General features: G+C 42.9%; 1 protein-coding gene across 3 annotated transcripts in view; it reads left to right on the top strand.

Annotated features, from left to right (window-relative positions):
* The window catches only part of LOC137524482 (ankyrin repeat and fibronectin type-III domain-containing protein 1-like), a 747681-nt gene that overhangs the window by 194690 nt on the left and 539726 nt on the right, over positions 1-13265 (top strand). Inside the window, exon 2 of one of the 3 annotated variants that reach the window (XM_068244402.1) lies at positions 7403-7699. The exons of the other annotated variants lie outside the window; for them this stretch is intronic. Within the exon in view, the coding sequence (XP_068100503.1) occupies positions 7578-7699 (122 nt within the window). The 5' untranslated portion in view covers positions 7403-7577. The remainder of the gene's footprint in view (positions 1-7402; positions 7700-13265) is intronic. 3 annotated transcript variants of the gene reach the window in all.

The following is a 13265-nucleotide window of genomic DNA, read 5'->3' as shown; positions in this document are numbered from 1 at the left end:
GCAGTGATGTAACGTAAGCACTGAAACTTCTGAAGTGGTATGTTTTGAACCTCTGGTAACATCTGCAGAGATATGTTTAACGATAAATGAGTATAGGCTGGGGAGAAGTTAGACCACTTCACTAGCACGTGGAAATGCCTATGACTGTCAAAATGATTTTTCCACTGTTCAGATAATAAAGTGCAATGTTGCCTTTTTTTCCTCAGCTGAGTGTTGCTATGAAGAGGGAAAAGAGTGGCAAATGCAGCAACTGCTGGGGCCTTCCAAATTCAGCTACTGCAGGGGCCTTCTTAGTTGGAGTAAATGAAAGTGACTGGATAGTTTAACCTGTCTGATCAATTTACCCCTCCTTCTCCTTTCAACACCATGCCAACTGTGTTTGCTGAGGCGCTATAGAAGTTGTCACCTGACCTTTCTGTATTTTAGCAATTGGACAACTATCATTTCACGCCTAGTGTGCTTTACGATTTGCTTTAAGATTTGTTACTATAGATTGTGCTCCTTATTTATGCTAAAATGTGTGTTTTGTGCCAATATCTTTGTCTACCTATAGGAAGATTGGAATATACTGGCGGGAGTGTTTTTTTTTTTATGTTTGTACATTTGGAGGGGGAGACTTTTATCAACATCCTGAAATCGAGGAAGGGAGAGCTTTGTGTCCTGAAGTGTGTGTACGAGTGGAGTCTTCTGACTAGAGATGTTTATGGGGAGGAAAGGAAACTTGTCTGTGTAATAGAATGACGGGCAGACATGCCCTGATGTCTGTTTATTGGAAGGATAGGCAGACATGTCCTGATGTCTGTGCATTGGAAGGATGGGTAGACATGCCTTGTTGTCTGTGTATTGGAAGGATGGCCAGACATGTCCTGATGTCTGTGTATTGGAAGGATGACCAGACATGCCCTAATGTTGGTCTATTGGAAGGATGGGCAGACAGGCCCTGATGTCTGTGTATTGGAAGGATGGCCAGACAGGCCCTGATGTCTGTGTATTGGAAGGGTGGCCAGACATGTCCTGACGTCTGTGTATTGGAAGGATGGGCAGACATGTCCTTATGTCTGTGTTATAGAATGATGGGCAGGCAGGTTATGTACATGGTGTATTGAAAATGCATGCAGAAAACGCACACAGAAAACTGACAGATAAGTTTGCTCCTTATCTGGACACAAGCGGGTCAGTAAGCACTTTTGGGATAGTTATAGGCTTCCCCAGCCTCTTCTCAATACTCCCCGATTTTAGACTTTTCCCTTAACCTCCTTGGCGGTAACCCCGTGTGTGACACGGGGTAAGCCGCCGGAGGGTGCCGCTCAGGCCCTGCTGGGCCGATTTACATAATTTTTTTTTTTCAAACACGCAGCTAGCACTTTGCTAGCTGCGTGTTTGGTCTGATCGCCGCCGCCGATGCGCCGCTACCCGCCGCGGATTCAGGCCCCCCCCCCCCGCATACCCCTTGCGCAGCCTGGCCAATCGGCACCAGGCTGCGCTATGGGGTGGATCGGGACTCCCTGTGACGTCACGACGTCCATGACGGGATTTCCTTATGGGCAAGCGGCGCCGGCGGCGATCGGGGCACACGGGGGGACGCCGCAGGGAGGGGGGAAGCATGTAGCTAGCGCTAGGCTAGCTACATGCTACAAAAAAAAAAAAAGGTGAAAAAAACCCTCCCGCGGCCGCGCAGCCGCGGGAGTCATACCGCCAGGGGGGTTAAAGGACCTAACATTTAAAATATATGTAAACATGCACAATTAAGAAGTAAATTTCTTCCAGAGTAAAATGAGCCATATATTACTTTTCTCCTATGTTGCTGTCACTTACAGTAGGTAGTAGAAATCTGACAGAACCGACGGGTTTTGAACTAGCCCATCTCCTCATGGGTGGTTCACAGGGATTTCTTTATTTTCAAAATGCACTTAGTGAATGGCAGTTACTCCGTCCAACTGCCAAAAAATTGTACAGCAAGCATGGAGGCCGGTCAGCATCTTTTGTATAAATCTTTTTCAGGGAGTGTCTTTATAAAGAATAAAGGCCATGCTGAGAATCCCCCATGAAGAGATGGACTAGCCCAAAACCTGTCGGTAATGTCAGATTTCTACTACTTACTGCAAGTTCCAGCAACATAGGAGAGAAGTTCTATGGCTCATTTTACTCAGGAAGAAACATACTTCTTATTTGTATGTGTTTTAAATTTTAAGATTTTTGCGACAGTTCCTCTTTAAGTCCTGTATACATGCTAGATTAAAGGCCTTCGACACTGTTCCCCACAAAAGTCTGGTGCAAAAGTTGAGGATGCAAGGACTGGGGAAGAGTCTGTGTTCATGGATAGGGAACTGGCTAATAGACAGAAAACAAAGAGTTGTGGTCAATGGATCGTACTCAAAATGGGAGACTTAGCAGTGGGGTCCCACAGGGGTCTGTTCTGGGTCCAGTGCTCTTCAATTTATTTATTAATGACCTAGTAGATGCAGTAGTGAGCAATGTTGCTATTTTTGCAGATGATACAAAATTGTGCAGAATCATCAACTCTCAGGAAGATAGTGTCATATTGCAACAGGATCTGGATAGGATGGCTATATGGGCACATACATGGCAGATGAAATTCAATGTTGACAAATGTAAGGTCATGCATTTTGGACGTACTAATGGTCTAGCACCATACAAAATAAATGGGATACAGTTGGGGACATCAAACTTGGAGAAGGACTTAGGAGTACTCATTGACAACAAGTTAAATAATCGTACTCAATGCCAAGCAGCTGCAGCTAAAGCTAACAAAATTTTGGGATGCATTAAAAGGGAAATAAAAACTCGAGATGCTAGCATAATATTGCCCCTGTTTAACTCTCTAGTAAGGCCACATCTGGAATATGGAATTCAGTTCTGGGCACCACATTACAAAAAAGATATTGCAGTTTTAGAGCAGGTGCAGAGACGAGCAACAAAATTGATGCGTGGGATGGAAGGTCTCACTTATCGATTAAGGTTAGATAAACTGGGTTTATTTAGTCTAGAGAAAAGACGCCTTAGAGGGGATCTAATTAACATGTATAAATACATCAGAGGGCAATATAATACCTTGGCGGATGAGCTTTTTGTCCCTAGGCCTTTTCAAAGGACTAGAGGACATGATCTGCGCATGGAGGAAAAACGTTTTAGCCATTTATTTAGGAAAGGGTTCTTTACAGTTAGAGTGATTAAGATGTGGAATGCATTGCCACAGGAAGTCGTTATGGCAAACTCTATACCTGCATTTAAAGGGGGCTTAGATGCTTTCCTTGCGTTGAAAGACATCCATGGCTACAATTGCTAGGTAATGCCTTATGATGTTGATCCAGGGATTTTATCTGATTGCCATCTGGAGTCGGGAAGGGATTTTCCCTTTAGGGGCTAATTGGACCATGCCTTGTAAGGGTTTTTTCGCCTTCCTCTGGATCAACAGGGATATGTGAGGGAGCAGGCTGGTGTTGTACTTTATACTGGTTGAACTCGATGGACGTATGTCTTTTTTCAACCAAAATAACTATGTAACTATGTAACTATGAAACTAAACTCAACCAAGGCAGCCAACAACTACCACCTTTGCCGAGAATCCAGCCTGTGCACATCAGCCCCTGGCCCTCCTCAGCCAATGATCTGCCTGGCAGTTTGATTTATTTGAGGACATTTTTCTGTTCACTTATCCCTCCCTATGCGTGATGTCACTGAAGTGCCGCTCCATTGGCCCTCTACTTCCCCACATAGTAACAGAACATGTTGCTAACCTGCAGGCTAGTGACGCGTCTGTACAGCCTCAGCCCTGCAATGTCGCCCAAGCAGAGTCTCATAATAAGTCTGCTGCAGTGCTGGCTGCAAAGAGTTAAGCTGTAAATGGGTAGGAAGTAGGATAGCTATTTGCTCAGCAGTGATGGATCACCCTCTAGTTTGTGAACACCCGTTTTTGGTGCAGCTGCAGACTTTATTTAACCAGGGTCACATTCCAAAGAAAATTTCTTTAGAATGAAAATTATGTGACCAATGCCATAGTATCCTTTGCACTTTTTCTTACATTAAAAAACTAGGAGGGTGAATTAGAGCTTTACATTTCCTATAGATTCAGTTTGAATTTTATAAAGATTGTCATGTTTTAACCTTTTAACACAAACTGGACATATATACATGTCTAGTTTGTGTCTTTGTCCCACAAACTGGACATACAGGTGCGTCCTGTCAATCAGCAGTGATTGTACGTGCTCATGCCTCTTGTTCACAATGGGACTTACTCGGCAGAGTTTGGTGAACGGGAATATGTGTTCCCAAAGGCAAAGTGCTTGTGTATGGCTCCAATAAGGAGCCATGTTCATTTGTCAAAACAAAAGTAAAGAAACCACAAACCCTTCCTGTGCACAGGTAAAAAATGCATTGAAATCAATAAAAAATAAATACATCACACATCTATTTTTTTTTTTTAACCCCTTCTATTACCCTTCTATTATGGCCAAATGAATGGGGGCATTGCTAAAAGGTGCAAATGACTCGTCGTTAAGGGTTAAATAGCCTGTGGGGTGAAGTGGTTAAAAGGGACCCTGAAGTGACATTTAACATGAGATAAACAGGAGTATGTATAGTGCAAATCCTACTTGGAACTAGTTTGTGTCCCTTTTTTGTTTTGTGTTTTTTAGCCACTCCCTCAATAGCATTGCTATATTGTCTACTAGGCATGTTCTGTGAGATGCAAATCGGAATTGATACAGATTTTATACAAATGTATCCATTTTGAAACCAGACCAATGAAATCCCAAAATGGCATCTTTCATTTATAAGCTGCATATATTTGCATAAACATTTGTATAAAATCAACATCAGCTCTGATTTTTTTTTTTTTTTGCATCTCATTGCCCCTGTTGTCTACCACTAAATGTAGAGCAAACTTAAGGTACAGTTATAACCATTAACAAAACCGAATTGCCGCTACCTCATAAAAGCAGACCTTTTTTTTGTTAATGCATTTTAAAATACAGTACCCTTTGGTACTCCATAAGCAAGTGGCACTGGATTAGAGTAGTGGGTTCCCAGGCACACTTGCTGTGTCCTGACAGACAGGAAAGACTGAAACCATTTGAGAACAGCGCCCCTTAGGCCACATTATTTCTTCAATTGCTGGATTAATATTCCATGATCCACAGTTTCAAAAGCTGCAGACAAGTCAAGAGCAATCAGAATTGAGCACTCACCCTTGTCTCTTGCTGAACGTAGATCATTCAGTACTCAAACTGGTGCCATTTCAGTGCTGCACATTTTCTTGAATCCTGACTGAAAGGTATCACACATGTTATCTGTAAGCCCGGCTTCTAGCTGGTTGGTGACTACATTCTCAATAACTTTTGCCAGGAATGGTAGGTCTTTAGTTGGTCACAGAATCATGATTCAGTGATAGTTTCTTCAAGAGGGGTTTAAGGATTGCTTTCTTCAGCGCAGTTATAATGCAATGAGGGCAAGGAGCACTGCATTGCAAGGAGCACTGTGCAGGGAGGTAAAATAAATGGAGGCATTATAACTGGAGGCACTTTAAAAAAGCGAGCAAAATAAATGAAGGCACTATAATAGGGAAATATAATGCGCTCATGCCAGTCCTCCATGATCTTCCGGTCCTCCGCTGTGGTGCAGTTTCTGTATCGCCGACCTGCGAGTCAACGGCCACTGCGCGCGTTCACACTTGACGGTTACCGACTACTGGAGCGAGAATGAGGACACGTGGCCAGGGCCGCGCAGACGCAGTGGACAGCGACTAAAGAAAGCGAAACTGAGCCGGGGATCATTGAAGGCCAGGGGGCTGGCAGAAGCCCCAGGTTAAGTTAAACTCCTTTTTTTTTTTCCCTCATTATTTATTAATTTATTTTTTTACTTTCTTCAGGTTCCCTTTAAAACTGTGTTGGAGCAATAGATGTCAGGTTCAGTCAAAATGATCAAATCTGCCTGGTATCTTATCAGAAGTGTTAGTGAATAGATCACTGTCAGACTAAATCAAAATGGTTGATTCCCTAAACAGCAGTAATATTCCCATGCTCACATAGCCCATGGCAATATTACCCCGACTTCCGCCTGCGATTAGCGTGACCAGTGTTACTCGAGTAGCGGGACCATTGCAACAATAACGATTGTTACCATAGTAATGCACGTTACTGTAGCAATGGTCAGACTTCTTGACTACAGTGAGTCACACTAATCACGTAACTCGCAGTACTTGCAGGCAGAAGTTAGGGTAATAGTGCTGTGTACTATGTTAGCGCGGTAATATTTCCACTGTTTACCCCTATATTTCTTAAGAAAAATCTTATTGTGTACGGCTGCCTTTATTTGGTGCTAATTTACTGTGAGTGAAGATGGTTTTGTTACGGGCTTTAGAAGTAATGTTATATAAGCAGTTTGTCATTTATATCTCTCTTGCATTATGGATTTCCTCTTTACTTATCTATGGTTAGCAGATATGATAGACCGTCTAGCCTGAGACTTTTAAGATGCTTCTCACATACACACAGTTATGATGTATCCTTTCTTTCTCTTCTTCAGATGTCACATATTTAACATTTCCTCTCAAGATGTGTATCTATTAGCTTATGATCATCATTGATTTATATAGTGGCAGTATCTTCTATTGTGTTGTACAAGGTGAGGACATTTGGGGGATGACAGCCACAATAAACCAAGCACGTGAAAAAAAAGCAACACGAATCACCCAGACGAGCTTACAATGTACAGTAAGACAGGATAGATACAATAGGGCGATGCTTGCGTTAAAAAACGACTCAAACCTGTCATGGAGTGTTCACATGGCAACCACCAATTCTACTTCTGCCCCACCAGTATAATCAGGCAGCACAGATCCATATCTCTGACTAGCCCCACAGAGACTAATCACAATGAAATAAAAAGAAAGTGAAATACAAAATTCTTTCCTTTTCTTCTTCTGTTTATAAAGAAGGATCATTTATGTAATGTAGATGCTGCAGATGGGCAGCAAAGAGTACTTAAAGGAGAACAATTTCTGATACAAATTATGTTTCTAGTGTTATGAGTAAGGTATATACTGTATTCCCTGTGAGTATAAATATTTTACATTAAATGCACAGAGCTTAATCCTATGACCATCAACAACCCTCTTATGTATACAGCAGTAAGGATGAACACGCTTGTCTGCAACCCGACAAAACACTTTATTAGGTTTTGTGTATGTCTTGGCAGCTGTCTTGGTTTTTATTTGTACTTCTTTGACTTTTCATTTATTTCCAGCCTATACAAAAGGGATGTTAATCTTATTTTTTTAAATGAGGATTTGTTTTTTGAGGGGGGTTTCTGCTTTATTTTTCTGATTGCTACATGGAAATGCATTTTGTCTTTGTGGTGATTTTCTTTAACATGAATCCTGTAGAACCTTCAGCGTTTCAGTCCTGATGTGACCCCTGACTGTGCTGGAACCTATTTTTGCTGAAGAAATGCTCTTTTGGGCTTCCCTCAGGGAATGCTTCCAGGCTTATTACTCTACCTGCCCAGGCTTTGCTGGCAAAAGGTCCATTCTTTGGCAAATGAGCCTCTAGAGCACCAGCATGTCCTCATTTGGGAAGTTAACAGAATATTTCAGCTTGAGGAAATCACGAGAGGACATCCGACCAGGACGCAGCACAGGAAGGAGGAGTGGGAGCTACTGTTGCACTATTACCCAGTCAAGGTAGATGATGAATACAATTATGGGCACCTAAAGTTATACTTAACAGTTTTCTCAGTTATTATAGATGTGTAAAGCACAATAACATTATGACGTACTCAATGTCTCGGCTGAAGGCAAAATTCTGATGTTGTCTGGAAGTCCTTAAAGAATCTGAACTCTAAAATTCTTACAATAAAAAGCATACCATTCTATTCATTATGTTCTCCTGGGCCCCTCTGTGCTGTTTCTGCCAGTCCCTGCTGCAATCCTGGCTTGTAATTGCCAGTTTTAGGCAATGTTTGCAAACAAAAGACATGGCTGCTAACCAGCATGTGATAGGCGGAGAGAAGCTCAGTCTGTGACTCATATAGAGCCTGGAGGGGGCGTGGAGAGGGTGTGTATAGCTTCTTCCTATCACAAGCAGAGCAGCACATTCCAGCCTGAGCCGACAAAGGAAAGAATATTAGATTATATAACCGAGATAATACAGCCACTGTGCAACTAGGAAAGGCTGCAGTAAGACATTAGAACAGGTATAGGAACTTATAGGATAGAAGAAATAAGGCTGAAAATTTTGTTACAGATTCTCTTTAACCTCCCTAGCGGTATGGACAGAAATGTCCGTTCAAAAAAACATGCTGTGAACAGTATAAACATGCATACACATCAATACTCTCCTGCACTGTATACTAGACCCTTGCTTGACACATTTTGGCAAGTTACAGGGAAAAAAAAGTTTTAAAAATACATTTTATCACTGTTTGCACAGAAATCCTGGGGAAATTGAACGCTGGGAAGGTTAAATCTTGTCTTGTGCTTATGGGAAGTTTTGACCATTCTTCATTTGTGAGGTCGAGCACAGATGTTGGACAGAAGGCTTTGGATGCAGTCTCCACTCCACTGATTCATCCTATTCTAGCAGGTGGAGGTCAGGGCTCAGTGCAGGCCAATCAAGTTCCTCCACACCAAACTAGTGAGGAAATTTCATAAATGGGCTTATTGCACAAGTGGTTTCCTATCACTGTATAACACTGTAATTAACTGAACTTCTTCCACGAATGTTTGTGGAAGTAGTCTGCATGCCTGAATGCTTGGTTTTATATAGACGTGGGCACAGAAGTGATTGAAACACCTGAATTCAGTGATTTGAAGGGGCATCCCTGTATTTTTATTACTTTTGACTGTTAGTGATGTCTCTGGTACTTTTTAGAACCCTCTCCAGCTGCTATTCTTTGTTCTGTGGCAGTGATTCTCTGGGCCCTTTTCCCTCATCACTGGTTAGTGTGCATTGTCATGCTCAGAGCCTAGACATGTGAGCGTAATGCGATCATACGCTTCTGTGTTCTGTAGTGCAATCTTTGGCCCTTAAAGAATACATTGAAAAAGAAGAACTGGTTGCAACAAAAGCAAAGGCTGTTTTTATAGTTTATTTTGAATGCACAATCCTGAAGTCTTAAGGTGGCCACACACAATACAGTAGATTCTCATAGTAAACCTCTGGCTATAGTAAACTCAGTCCTCATGTCACGACAATGCGCGTGTATGAATATACTATGTATGACAAATCCTGATATAGTAAACTACTTAGCCAGATTACAGGGAGTTTACTATAATGTTATTCTAAATAATAATTTAAAAAATTGTAGCCAACTTTACAAAGGCCAATAAGTAAGTTTTGAAAGTCTTTACTTTATATGCAGCACATCTGTCTCCCAAATGCCAGTATTCAGGACTGAAAACGGATGGCCACATTGCTTTGCAGCATTTGACAGTGTTTGGATTATACTTCTGTAGTAAATTTGGTGGAGCACTGGAGACATAGAGAATGAATATAAATATGTTTTAGGGAATCTTGTAGCTGCTGTAAGGTTTTCTATAGTGAATTTACCTCCCACTGGTTTATTTAACACATTTCGGATTGGCAAGCTCTGACCTCTAAGGGCCCGTTCACACCTGAGCGGGAATCGCACGATTCCCGCTCACGGCAAACCGCTAGCGGTTCTGCAAGAACATTGTAGCGAGTGGCCGTGTTCTCACTGCCGCGGTTGCGGTTAGCGAAAACCGCAACCGCGCTGCATGCAGCAGTTTGCCGGCGACGAGCGTTCCGCTATTTGCGATCGTGATTAGCGTGCATAGCACGCTAATCGCGATCGCTCCAAAACCGCCGCAGTGTCCAGTGATTTTTCCGCGCTAATCGCGGGAAAATCACTCCCGCAGAACGTTCTGCGATTGTAAGTGTGAATGGGCCCTAAGAACCAGAGCCTTTTTTTCTTCTTTAGACAGCTAAGTTTTGTGGCGTCAGGGACGTGTGCGGGGACCCACTTTTGCGTCCCGTGTGCAGGAGTCAGTGTAGTTAAAGCTATGCCACATTAGCTTTAAACAGCCACAAGAGCAGCATAGTTTTAACTATGGCCGGTCCCGAAGCAGTTAAAAGCAGTACCTTTCATACCCCACTTTTTACATTAGCATTATTTAACCTTTGCTAGAATTCCCTATAGAAATTGAAGTGAGATAACTGTACCGCCAAATCACAGCATACTGCACCCAAAATTGAATGTCTGGTATTCATTCATGTTTTTGTGTCTTCATAGACACTTTCCTGAAACTTTTACTGTGATAAGGAGGTTTCTGTGGTCAGGAGTTTGAAGTTGTTGCAAGTTGCAGTACAGTACCTGGAATGTTTTATATATTTTTACAAACACTGGGAAGTGGGGGACAATGTGAGCTGCGGACTTTTGGCAATAGTTATTTGCCTAAGGCTCACTTTAAATGGCTGATTATTATAGTATGTTTGAATCCCTCGAGATAGATATTTTCTTGCTTGTTATGGAAAGAAAAAAAAATGAAGTGGAGGATAATGGAGAGTTTGTCATTTGTTTCTAGCTGCTGGCAAGATGTTCACTTTCATTTTCTGTTACAAAGACTTTATTAAAGTTTAAACAGTGAAGAACAAAGCCAAGATTTGACTGCATCCAATGTTGTTCAGTTGTAGGAGTGTTCTGTACAGTAAGCAGAAAGAAACAGCCAAAAATCATACAGTCTGGGTTAAGGTAGTAGGTGCAGAGAAGGAACTTGTTGATCATTTTTAAAGGATCACTATCATGAAAATTTGTCACGTTTTAATAACATATTTACGGTATATGAAATACATTTGTTCTAGAATAAAATGCACTATAAATAGCTAGAGTTGTCCCAAACGGTATATGAAATACATTTGTTCTAGAATAAAATGCACTATAAATAGCTAGAGTTGTCCCAAACGGTTCGGCCGCAAACTAATTAATGCGAACATCGGTGGTTCGCGCTTGCGTGGAAACGCGAACTTTATGACAAGTTCAACCCGCCCCTATACTACATCATTGGGCTAAACTTTGGGCACGCCCTCTTGGTGCCTCCCAACACCCCCCCCCCCCCTCCCGGATATAAGGCAGCTGCGTCGGTCATTATCTCACTCGGTGTTGCTGCAGTAGTGAGAGAAGGGAGAGGAACCTGCTGCAGAGATGGGGAAAGCTTAGTTAGGCTCTTAGAGCTTGCTCCTAGCACCACAAAAAGGGCTCTTTCCAGAGCTAATGTTCTTGTGAAATCTTTTTTTTTTTTTTTTTTTTTTTTTTGCCACTGACACTGCATCATACAGCCCTGTGTGTCGTAGCTGGCCCTTGCTAATTGCTATACTGTGCAAGGCCCCAGCACATTCAGTGCCTACCTTTTCACTGCACCTGTATGTGACAGCTGCACATTTGTTATACCAGTCCGACCGTGCATACCTGTTTATGTTCACTGCACCTGTGTGACATCACGCAGTGTTATATACCAATCACTGCATACCTGTTCACTGTACCTGTGTGTGTGACAGCACATTTGTAATACCAGTCCGTGCATACCTTTCACTGCACCTGTGTAACAGAACGCAGTCTTATATACCAGTCACTGCATACTTGCTCACTGCACCTATGTAGCCGCATATTGTTGTACCAGCAGTCACCTTTTCACTGCACCTATGTAACCGCACATTGTTGTACCAGCAGTCACTGCAACCTTTTCACTGCACCTGTGTAACCACACATTGCTGTACCAGCAGTCACTGCAACCTTTTCACTAAACCTGTGTAACCGCACATTGTTGTACCAGCACACCATCACAATGAAGCAATGACCGGCTAAATGAGTGTGTTGGGGGGCACACCTGACCCAAGAAGATAATAAGGTCGTTGCTTCATTGTGGACAGACCAAATTCGACCAACTGGACACTCAGTCACTGTTCTGATATTCAGCTACCTCAGCCCGACCATATGGGCTTGAAAACCGCCATCGCCTGCACTCTCGCCATGGTGCGCACCAGTCCAGCACGGCCGTCATTACACAAACAGCTGTTTGCGGTGCGTTACACAGTGAGTTTAGTCTGTCAGTGTGAAACAGTACACTAATTACACTACCTGATTGAAGTATACACATGCAAGATGTTTTAACCTCCTTGCCGGTCTAAAAAATCCGGCAAGGAGGCAGTGCCGCAGGGCTCGCTACATGATGGCCGCTGAGCGGCGGCATCCCCACACCCACTCCGATCGCCTTTGGCGATCAGAGTATGCAGGAAATCCCGGTGAGAACGGGATTTCCTGCAGGGATTCCCTGGTCGCCATGGCGACGGGGCGGGATGGGGGGGAGCTCGGTGCGGTGGTTAGCGGCGAATCGGCGGCGTGCGGCGGTGATCGTGTACTACACGCAGCTAGCAAAGTGCTAGCTGCGTGTAGGAAAAAAAATTATGCAACTCGGCCCAGCGGGGCCTGAGAAATCCTCCTGCGCAGGTTACCCCGGCAAGGAGGTTAACCGGCAAGGAGGTTAAAGCACTTTAGGCCTCAAATCTAGCAATAAAATGTTATTTCTGCCCTTTAACCCGGATTTTTCCCTGGGACTTTTGGCATGTATCCCACCCCGCCATGCACCCCTACAGGTGTTAGACCCCTTCAAACATCTTTTCCATCACTTTAGTGGCCACAATTAATGTTTGTAGTTTGAAAGTTCGTCTGCCCATTGAAGTCTATGGCGGTTTGAAAAGTTTGCATGTTCGCGAACTTTTTTCGCATGTTCGAGGTTCGCGAACCAAAATCGGAGGTTCGCGACAACTCTATAAATAGGTTTTCTCCTATGTTTCTTTCACTAGGCAGTAAAAATCTGACAGGTTTTGGACTCCATGGAAAGGATCTATAGAAAGATACCAACCAGGCTTTTGCCTTGCTTGCACACTATAGGTTGGCAGTTGGCCTGAGCAACTGCAATACAGCCAATGCCTTTGAAAATAGAAAAACCCAGAGAATCCCCCATGAGGAGATGGACTAGTCCAAAACCTGTCAGATCTTTAATGTCCTACTGTAAGTGACAGGAACATAGGAGAAACGTAATTTATATTGCAATCTACTCTATGAAATTGTACATCTTATACATATGCATAACCCCTGCAGTTAACTGTGTGCTATCAGAAAACTTGTACACTTCCATTTCACCATCTCTGTCATGTTTCCTGTGGAATGAGTGTGTTTCACATGCTTACATGAAATCAAACTGACTCCGGGTACCCAAAATGTCTCCTACT

This window comes from Hyperolius riggenbachi, chromosome 7 (genome assembly GCF_040937935.1).
Source record: "Hyperolius riggenbachi isolate aHypRig1 chromosome 7, aHypRig1.pri, whole genome shotgun sequence".
NCBI classification, from domain to species: domain Eukaryota; kingdom Metazoa; phylum Chordata; class Amphibia; order Anura; family Hyperoliidae; genus Hyperolius; species Hyperolius riggenbachi.
This window is presented reverse-complemented; position numbering and strand designations above follow the sequence as displayed.